We start from the raw sequence: 11,622 nt of genomic DNA on the forward strand, positions 1-11,622 counted from the left end.
ATTACCTAATTGTAATTCACAACCTGTTAATGGGTTGTAATGTCACTTCCTTAGCATTCTAGTGCAATTATGGTTATCTACAAAAGTATTCAATAAATAATAAAACTTATATTTGAACCTAACCTTAACCATTGCAAGTTCAGATCCTCGCCTAGATTGACTCATGATACTAATCTTTAAGATACTGTTAATTACTAATTTCATTAGTTGTGAAAACTACTATTACAACCATTATACCAAAACAAAATATTTATCTGATAATATACAAAGAGAAAAAAATAGAAAACTGATAAAGTTTGCAGGAATAGTTAATTACCTTAGTTGCCAGGTAACCTCCTATGCCTATATAGAATGTCATCCGATAGTAATTTCCAAATTCTTTCTCATATATATTCCGGTCTAGTTATAGCGTTTGAAAACAAAAGTGTTGCAAACAATTTTCTGAGATATTGACTCGACCCTTAGTTGCTTGCTTCCTCAATAGCATCGATGCATTCCTTGTCATCATCTAGGATACTTTGTGCATAAATGCATCTTTGAATGTAGGATATAGAACACCATCAATAGTTCTAATATCCTTATAACTATCTGGGCCTCTAACAAAATTTTGAAGGAATCGAAGATAGTATATTTCTCCTGATCCTGGCGGAACAAAAAACAAATTTGTCCAAAAACTGAATGAGACTTGCATGGGAACCATTTCCTTGATTGTGACTTCCACACGAACTTGGATGGAAATTTCGCATATGTTAAACTCTGAGTATCACTATACTTCTTGTTTGCCTGAAACATAGATTCCTTCATAGAAGTCTTCTTAGCAATGTCTTCTAGGTTTTCATGATCTTGGAAAACACTTGGCTGGCAAGTAGAATCATAAACGTACCACAGAAAAAGGTCTCTAAAGTGGATTCCATATCCAAATATTCTCCATGCTACTTCGCATGGAGATATATACCTATAGTTGTAGTACATTCTAACTACTTCACATTCATCATTCTTTGCATCGGCAGTGGCATTGTTGTAGAACGAAGCAGTTACATGGTCATTTTTTTGTTAACATGCATGAATAAGTACTTGATTGATCTTGATTGGTTGCACCATTCAACGTTGATGTGTGCATCATATCTCAAGAGAAGCTTCTTATTGTGTGGGACAATATAACGGTTGTTAAGTTCAACCCCTAATTTGCTAACTTTGTTATGCACTTCCCATTCTCCATGCACGGTGGGTCTTTTTTAATGCTCCCACATGGACCGTGCATCATGTTTTTTTCTACAGCTTTGTAATATATCGGATCTATCTCTTTATCTAGTATTTTAGCACTTATGATCCGATCAATATCATCTGTAGTTGGATACTTGTCATTTCGGTGTAAAAACAGCCAGATGTGTGCATGTGGTAGCATGTGCTTCTAAAATTTGATGGTATAAATAACTGGAAAGACTAAATGGTCTTAGTTAACATAATAACATCGAATACAATAATAAATTAATTGTACACAGTATAATTCTTATGTAATATTTCTAAGTGAGTGATTAACTTGGCCAAAAATAATTACAATTAAAAACCACTTCACATTGTACCATGAGAAATAAAAGACTAAAATCTTTGAGGCAACTTGAAAAGATAATTTAGATTACAGATAGTTTTACTTACAACAACCCTTCCGAATATATTGTTCTTTCTGATGTCTTGGATAAGACAATCCAGTTTGACCTTAAAGGCTCTACAAACCATATCAGGATGGTCTTCGAATTTAGATCCCTATTCTTTAGAAAATCCTCAAGCTCAGGCCATTTAAGATTGCATGAAAAAGTTAAGAGATCTGGATATCCAACAACCCTACAAATTGCCACAGCATCTTATCCCTACCCCTCTGAAGGGGTTGGAGATGTTGCTGATCCTCTGTCACCGGAGGGTGGTAGTACCTGCAAGAGACTCCGATGCTTAAGTTAGCACGTGCTTTAGGCATGATTTTTTGTAGAATCAGAGTATGAGTTATACCTAGGTGCTCCAGTGTATTTATAATCAGTGACGGATCCAGAAAATTTTATCCGTGGGGGCAAAATATATATAGTATAATAATAATTTATATAATTATACTATAGTATTATAAAATATAATTATTCCTCAAATTATTTAACTAACAAATTAAAATAATAAAATAATAATTTAAATAATAAATAATTTAAAATTCCATTCTTCTGGGTTTCATATTTTGAAAAGATTGAATAATCTTTTCATTGTCAATACAATCAAATGCCTCTCTTTCTATGTATGTCACTAAACAATCATTTAAAAATTCATCTCCCATACGGTTGCGAAGCCGACTCTTTATGATGTTCATAGCAGAAAAGGTTCTTTCAACTGATGCAGTTGCTACAAGCAAAACTAAAGCTAACTTCAAAAGAAGAAACACTAATGGATAAACAATATTTTTTCGAGTCTCAACCAATTTCTGAGAAAGAGCACCAATCCCATTTAAGTTTGAGAATTGATCATCAGAATGCACATCTAGTATGAAGTTCTCAAGTTGACTATCAAGTGCCAAAAGTTGAGTAGAAGAAAATTCTAATGGATAGAATTGAGCTAACTGGATTAACTTCTCCTTATCAAACGCAAGAAATGAGTGTCTTGGATTCAGACAAGCTATACAAAGAAGTAATTCAGTATTCACCTCTGTAAAACGATTGTTGAGTTCTTGAAGTTGTCTATCAACTACTTGATAGAATATCTCAACTTGAAAATGATGCAAATTTGAGATCTTTTGAGCTTTGCGTCTTGATCTTCCTTGTGACACAAATATATCATCCATTTTTGGAACAGTAATATTATATTTTTTCACAAAACAATGAGACTTCGTCAACTAAAAGAGACCAACCATCATCTCTTATAGTTTGCAACCGTTGCTTAGACACTTTAACCAATGCCATAGCATTTACAATGTCTTGATCATTCCTTTGTAACGCTTGAGATAATTCATTAGTAACTTCCAAGATATTTTTTATCAAGTGCAAGTTGAAAATGAATTCAAAGGATTGAATGACATTCAATAAATGACATGCTTCAGCTCTTTGTTCTGAATTATTTCCATCTTCCTCAACATATTCAAGAACATTGACCACGGAAGGAAATAAAGAAATTAATCTAAGTATAGTTCCATAGTGTGAACCCCATCTAGTATCTCCAGCTCTTTTCAAAGCTATTTCTTGATTCAAACCACGTCCACTAGCAATTTTTCCACTTTGTAATGCTTCAATTGTCTTAGTCATCTGACTATCACGAAGCATATCTCTTTGTTTACATGAAGCTCCAACAACATTGCACAAATTGGTTAACAAATTGAAAAGCAAAGCAATTTCAACTTGTTTTTTTGCAACCGTTACAAGAGCTAACTGAAGTTGGTGAGCAAAGCAATGTACATAGAAAGCATAAGAATTTTCTTTCAATATCAAAGTTTTTAAACCATTAAATTCTCCTTGCATATTACTTGCACCATCATATCCTTGGCCACGTACTCTTGATAAACTTAAATTATATGTTTCTAATAATGACTCCAATGCTAATTTTAGAGATAAAGCATTAGTATTAGAAACATGAACAAGACCAAGAAAATGCTCCCTAACTTGCCCTTCTTTATTCACATACCTTAAACAAACTCACATTTGCTCCTTAATAGAAATGTCACGGGCTTCATCAACCAAAACAGCAAACAATTCATCCCCAAGATCATTAACAATAACTTTTGTCGTTTCACTTGCAGCAGCTCTTACAATATCTTTTTGAATTGAGGGAGCTCTTAGTTTAAGATTCCCACGAGCATTTTTGAAAGCACGACCAATCTCTTCATTATGTTACGCAAGAAAGTTTAGAAGTTCCAAAAAATTTCCTTGATTAACAGAATCATCTATCTCATCATTACCACGAAAAGCCAATCCTTGTCGCAAAAGAAATCTAATACAATCAATTGTGGCTGTCAAATGAATTTGATAATTCTTTTTAGCTTGCTCAGATTGTTTTTCAATAGCAGCACTAATGTGTTGTTTTGGTTTCATAAGTGCTTCACATTTTCTCCAAGCTTGATTATGAGCACTATCATGAATCCCAACATGAGTTTGTAATCTCTCCCTTGTTTTCCAATTTGAAAAGCCATTGGTTACAAAAGCATCGCCACCTTCAGTCTCAGGTTTCATAAGATAACAACAAAGACAAAAAACAGCATCTTTTGATATACTATACTCTAACCAATTGCCATAATCATCAAACCAATTAGGATTAAATCTTCGAAAAGAAGAACCACAAGCAGTTTGCGGAAAATCATGATTCCTTGGTTGACAAGGACCTTTTTGCAAATATGCACATCTAACTTTGTCTCTGTCATTCGGATGATAACTTGAAATCTTTGGTCGTTTTCCTGGATCTGCTATGAGACTCTCTACTTCGAATTCTAAAAATCTCCTCTTGTTAGAAGAAGTCGATGAATTGTTTTGGGATCCAATCTCCAATGATGAAGTTCTTTTGAAATATTTCTCCATTACTAATAGAATAAAATTATAAACCTAAATTAATTCACAATTCTATACAAATTGAGAAGTTCAGTATAAAATTATAAATATATTGAGAGTTTATACTGATAATATATTCTTACATGATGAATTGCTTAATTTATTCATATAAAAGATAATATATTCATATAAAAGATACATTAAAATAAGAATATAAGACTATATAGCTTTAATTTATTAGAAACATTTGAAGCTAGCCCTTTTCCTCAGCATATTATAAATACATCATCAATTCATCATAATTGAATACCACAAAAGTACAATGAAGAAAGATATTCAAATGGGATATTACATATAACACAAGTTAAAGGAAATTAAAACGCAAGTCCATAATTTGCATTAATTATCCTAATAGAGATTTGAAAGTACAAATTCTGGTTTCTTTGCCAGTAGGCAGTAGCCAATTGTAGATGGCAGAGCTTTGATGTATAGAGTTCATGCTTTGGAAGCTAGGAATGAATGATCAGAAAGTACTTTAAGGTGCTTGCTATAGAAACTGAAAGCTATGTACTGTAAGCTTCTAAATCATTATCCCTTCTAACATTTATATCATAATCCCCTGATTCCCATCTCATTCTTATTCATATCATAGGTCCCTAGATCTGTGTTTCTTTATTTTCGAAATAATTCTTCTACTATAGGAAAATGTCAAGCCAATTACATCATAACACAATTACATCAGAACAATTCTTCCATCAGAACACAATTACATCATAACTCCATTAAAATTCCATCAGAACACAATTGTTAATTAACAAAATAACCAACAATTATATTAGAACTCTATCAGTCTATCAAAACACAATTACATGATTTACATCAGAATAAATTCAATCACATCAAAACAAATTAATCAACTATATCAAATTGAATGAATTAATGAACTATATCAAATTAATGAACTATATCAACTTAATAACAATGCAGCAAATGAGAATAAAAACTGAATGAAGCAGGGTACCCAACGGCAGAACCAGCGGCACCCAGGACCCTGGCACCCAGTGACAGAACCAGCGACAGAACCAGCGGCACAGCGGCACCCAGCGGCAGAACCAGCGACACCCCGCACACCCTGAACTGCTGAAGTCAGAACCAGATCTACACGCCGAAGGAACGGGAAGACAGAACCAGACGAGGATTTAAGGCTTGCAGCTGTGAAGACCGAGGAAGAAGAAGAAGAAGAAGAAGACCTCACCATACACCAGACGCTGAAGGAACGCAGCGCCAGAACCAGACGCGGGCACGCTGCGATGTAACGAGAAACCGACGGAGCCGACGCGGGAGAAAGACTTAACAGAGTGGGCGAGTGGCGGTAGACGACACGACAGTAACTGAGGGCTGGAGTCTGGAAGCGGTCAAGCGGAGGTTGGAGGCTGGAGCAGAAGAACAAAATTGAAAAAGGGAAGGAGAAGGGTTAGCTGATTAGGGATTAGGAGGGTGGGCAGTGGGGTCAAAATAAATTTAATGGTGGGGGCAAATTAGACAATTCACTAAGAACTATTAATTAATTTTTCCAAATTCACTGGGGGCAGTTGCCCCCACTGAGTGCTGAGTAAATCCGTCCCTGTTTATAATGGTGTAGAGATAAGATAAGTTAGTTATCTTATCTTATCTTTTTAGGGGAATCGCCTTTATCTTTCTAGGCTTTGCCGCCTTTAGAATGGGCTGCGTTCCTTTGTTTGGGCCTACTTGGTTCTTTATAGTGATTTGGCCAAGCTCTTTATGGGAGAGGTCGGTGGTCGTCCCAAACCTTAAGAGGTCAGACGTTCCTGTCTGAAGTCAGCTCGGGTCCCATAGCTCGACCCGTGGTATGAACAATGCCCATGGGCAAGCTTTCGTTTTCTTTACTAATTTATTTTTCTTTTGGACGCGCTCCCCTGTTGTTTTTTTTTTCTTGGTAGGCAACTAACCGTAGCATGTAAGTCCTTTTATTCAGTTTATTTTGCTGGGTTGATTCAATGTACATGGCAAAGAACTCAGCAATTGCAGTTTCAGTAAGTTTGCACATGTAGAATAATATGTTGGTTTACATGGTTGCAATTGATTTAAGGCTAGTGTGGTAAGAGTCGCAAAAGTTTGGTAATCAGGTTTAAAAAGCATAATTTTTTCTCTCGTAATGTGAACCTCTGCATGCAATGTGACGTAAACAAGTTGATTGCCTTTGTTTGACATTATGTATTAGATGGTTACTTTAGCAGGGTATCGGATGGTTGGTTTCCATGGACGAGCTTTTGTTTGCTTTACTAATTTATCTTTCCTGCCTCATGAAATCGCACCACGCGTTGCATTAATCAAATAACTATAACCAAGTTTTCTTTTATCCCTTGATCATAATTCATTATAACATTGCTGCTGTTGATTATTGATGGGATCCCTTTTTTATGTTGGTAAAGGATTATATGATGCTCAAAGCGGGTTCTAGTCTTAGATGTCTAGTCCAGAATTTAACTTAAATCGATGATTAATTTAATATCTAATGGGATGGTTATTTCGTGCTGGATACATTGCGTTTTGGGGAAACCATGTTGTTGAGTTGTTTGTAATTAATAAGGCTTGCTGATTGTTGTGCTTATTATTGTATAAGTCTGTCTGTGAGTCAACTTAAATTCATGCTAAATGCAGCCTTTCTATTTTATGAGGCTTTAATTGGGATGCTAATCTATTCATTGTTTCACCGCAAGCATGACTGGTGGACTATTTTTTTTTTTGTTATAATTGTTCGATGTTGTATATGACTACCTTTTGTTAGCATGTAGGAGTGCTCTGTGAAGATCTTTTTTTATGGCTGTGCTCCTCCCTTTAACTGCACGACTTTCTATTTTACTCGTGGGTTACTTTTTGTGACACTCATGCCAACTTGCTTGAATCAATATTTTTTGTTGTATGTAGCTATGATTGTGGCATATTCGTCATTAAGTTCATGGAAAATTAGACTGATGGGTGTAAGTTTGATGCGTGGAACGAGGTGACTTCGCCATAGTTCTAAGTTTATACCTTGACTAATTTAGAATGTTAAACAATGTCACAATTATTTCATCTAACTCGTTATGCAAATCTTTATCCAGGATATGCTTAGAGAAAGCAGGTCGGAGTTGATGTTAGACATTGTGTGTGGGCCACATAATGCATTGGTAGATCAGGTGATCACATTATTGGAGGACAAAGCTGCCCCCGTACGCCGCAATCAACCACGATACAAGTGAAAGGAAGTGAAATCACCATTCACAGCACCTAGCACGAGGACTTTGACCCGACGGGCTAAAGGATTACCACCTATGGAAAAGGTCAAGGGCAGGAAAAATTAGCATACTCATCCTAGAGTGTAACTTTTGATGTGCTTGTTTTGCTTATACACTGGTTATAATCTTGGAAATTTATTTATGTGAAATTTGGAGGACGTAACTATGGACCCTGTTTTACTTTTTCAAATTTTTGTGAATGTGTTGGTCTTCATTCACTCAAGCATGACATACTAACAAATGAATGAAATTGAACATCCATTTTCTTTGCAAAAGTAACCATCCAGATTCTTACTAAAATGAACATCCGCCTAATTAAGTCTTTATTCAGGGATTTATCTTTAGTTTTCCAAAGCGGAAGGACTTGAATTTGTTAAGCATTGAGTTCTTGAAATTTGACCTTGAGCCAAGATTTCATGAAGCGTTCTGAACAGATGCTATAGTGAAAGTGAACATCCTTTTTCTCTGCGAAAGTAACCATCCAGATTCTTAGTAAAACAAACATCCGCCTAATTATGTTTTTATTCTAGGATTTATGTTTAGTTTTCCAAAGTGGAATGACTTAAATTTGTTAAGCATTCAGTTCTTTAAATTTGACCTTAAGCCTAGATTTCATGAAGCGTTCTGAACAAATGCTATAGTGAACACGGTGTGATTCCCCAAGCTAAATTTGACCATGTGTACGTTGATTATGAACATCCAGTTATATGTAAAGATGAACATCCAACATTTGTGTGTAGAGGTAATCGTATAATCAATAAGTGGGATCATATAATCAGAATGTGCATCCATTTTGTCTAATAAATTAACCATTCGGATAGATGTTGAAATGAACATCCGGTTATTATGTCTTGATTTGGTGAATTCTTTGTCCTATTTAAAAGTGGAATGAGTAGACTTTGTGAAGTGTTGAAACCTTGGTTGTGGACTTTGAGCCCAGACCCCATGATTCGTTTTGAATACATGCTAAAGTGAACACGAGGTGAAGCCCAAAAACCAACCATCCATGTATACAGTAACGGTGAGCACCATTAATATATAGAAACGAACATCCACAATTTGTGCGTATCAATAATAGTATAATCACTACAAATTCCCTTGCCACAACAAAAATGAATCATGAAACCAAAATTTTAGTTGCAAAATCGACTTTCTTTGTGTAGGTAACATAAAATTCATGACCCAGGTGCAACTGCGCAAACCGCATCCCAATTCCCAACCCTTGCTATTTCATCTTCCCGAAGGCAACCATGATCCGGTAACTACGTATCAGTTGAAGAAAAAAAAGCAATGCCATTAGTGCTCAAATCAAACATGCAGATCATGATTACACAACATTAAACTATAGTCCAAACCTCGTAACCAAAATCTGCCTCTTCACTTCTAACCTCAGTAACATCCGACAGTTGCCTGGCCTACAATTAAAAAAAATGCACCAATTCCAAAAAAAAAAATAGATAACTCCTTAGTATATATCATGTACTTGAAACCTCACTAACAAGCACAAACAATGCGACAAAAAAAGAAATGAATTCAATCATTCTACCCATTTTAGCTTAGAAAGAAATGCATGAAAATAACAATGATCGTGATTGAATTAATTATTGGTTTAATTACTCTGCAGGTCCCTATAGTTTCACCGAATTTTCAATTAGGTCCCTATACTTTTTTTTCAATTGGGTCCCTATACGTTAATTTTTTTTTCAATTAAGTCTCTGTTAACGTTTAACGTCACAAAAAACGTTAGTAAATTGTGAAATGACTTAACTACCCCTGTCTTCTACCTATAAACACTTCATGTTCTGAGGTTTCTCTTCTTCCCCGTTTTTCATTTCCAGTTTTCATCTTCCACAAACTTATGGCTCAAAGTCAATGAACCTCTTTCGATAAAAAACTCAATTAACTATTAATTTGAATTTTTTTGTTTCAGTTTTGTACTTAGATATATTTAGTGTTTAATTTGTACAACAAAAATTCTTTCACTGGTTTGTTTTCTTGTTGTAAAAAAAAAATTTGCATCATCATCGGCATCGTTCACAGTCCCTACGCAAACCAAAACCAATCAAACAGCAAAACCACCCAAACCATAAAAAGTTTCAAATCCACGCACCCAATTTGAAATCCACAACTTCAACCAAACACAACCATATACATCATACACCAATTGATATCTGACTATCACTAATCCAGAAACAAAATACTTGAAATTGTTCACCACTACCTTATACCTAACAGCCATCAACCATCACTCAAACACCAACAGATCCTCAACCTTCATAAAAAAATAGAAGCAGATTTGAAAAAAAAAATTAGAACAGTTTTTTTGTAGTAAATAAATCAATTCTTGATAAAAAAAAATGTGTTGACAAAAAAAAAACCTTTTTCTTCACTGAGACAGAACCTCCATCAGCGGTGTCGTCTGTCTTTCTGCTCCGATCTCTCTTTACCGAACGCTTTTTCTGCATGCATTAGCACCACAGCCCTTCTCTCATTTCTCTGCGCCGCTCCTCTGACTTCATGCTCTTAACACCACTCACTGCTGCCATTCTTCTTCTTCTTAGCCGCTTCAACCACCATCACCGTCATCTCTTTCTCTTTCTGAAAAAAAATTAAATAATAAATAAAAGAAGTTACTGAATTTTAAAAAAAAAAGAACAAAATAAAATTTACTCTGTGACCAGAAGCTTGCATGCACAGCCGGCGTTGTCTCTGATTTCTTGTTCTTCATCTATGCTGTTCGCCAGAAACAGAGCAGAAAATATGCCTTCTTCTTCGTCACCTCTTGTTTCTTCTCACTGTCATCCTCTGGGTCGTCACTGTCACCATCACCGACGAGCTCCTCCTTACTCCTCACCAGTGATCTGAGACTCTGCCGCCATCTCTGTCTCTTTCACCGGCAAAGTCTTCTTCTCAATCGCCGGTGACATCTCTCTTCTTCTTTGGGATAAAAATAAAAGGGGTGCTTTGGGTATTTTGAAAAAATACATGTTTGTTCAGCTAGTTACTCCAACTAAATGATAAGAATATTCGTTTTTAGTCAAGAATATTCTGTTATTTTAAATGTTATACTCACGGTAGAGACTTAATTGAAAAAAAAATTAACGTATAAGGACCCAATTAAAAAGAAAAAAAAGTATAGGGACCTAATTAAAAATTCGGTGAAACTATAGGGACCTGCAGAATAATTAAACCTTAATTATTTCACTTTACCTCTTATATCATTACTGTAACTACTATCTGTTTTCTTTCACAATGTTACTATACATGCACATAGTCCAGACCTTTCAGAGCCAATGGTTACTAGAGTTATTTTTTAAATTCATTTAGTGTTTATCATGTATGATCATATGTATATTCTAAACTGAACATGCAGGAATCATATTAAGTCGCCCATTAGTTGATAACTATTGCATATTTAATTTTCATTATCAAATAAAATCTTAATGATAATAATTCTATTCGCTGTTTTTCATATTCAACAATCTCATGTTTATACATGCAATTTATATTAAGTCATATAAATTCATATACCAATAAAAGATAGTCCAAAACAGACCTATTTTCATCCAGCGTCACACTAATATGCGATGCTTGATTAACACATGCAAATTCCTTATTCATAAAAGCATACCATGAATATAAAACCCTCACAAATTTGGTTGAATCATGAATGTTTATAATGCATTTGGGTAAGCTTCAAAACATAAAAATAAACACGCCACTTGCATTGAGTATGAACATCTAAATCACATGAAACTAACCATTCATTATCACTGCATTCAACGTACGTTGCTCACCTTATTAGATTGCTCAACCTC

At 35.0% G+C, this 11,622-nt stretch overlaps 1 protein-coding gene across 1 annotated transcript; it reads right to left on the minus strand.

Annotated features, from left to right (window-relative positions):
- Window positions 1–2,831: 2,831 nt before the first annotated feature.
- Window positions 2,832–4,535, minus strand: LOC112778099 (uncharacterized). The gene is made up of 3 exons (XM_029295721.1): window positions 3,923–4,535; window positions 3,664–3,844; window positions 2,832–3,528 (listed from the first exon to the last, which is right to left on the minus strand). Exons 1-3 carry the CDS (start codon window positions 4,533–4,535, stop codon window positions 2,832–2,834), a joined length of 1,491 nt encoding a protein of 496 aa, XP_029151554.1.
- Between the last annotated feature and the right edge of the window lie 7,087 nt (window positions 4,536–11,622).

This window comes from Arachis hypogaea, chromosome 19, assembly GCF_003086295.3.
Source record: "Arachis hypogaea cultivar Tifrunner chromosome 19, arahy.Tifrunner.gnm2.J5K5, whole genome shotgun sequence".
NCBI classification, from domain to species: Eukaryota; Viridiplantae; Streptophyta; class Magnoliopsida; order Fabales; family Fabaceae; genus Arachis; species Arachis hypogaea.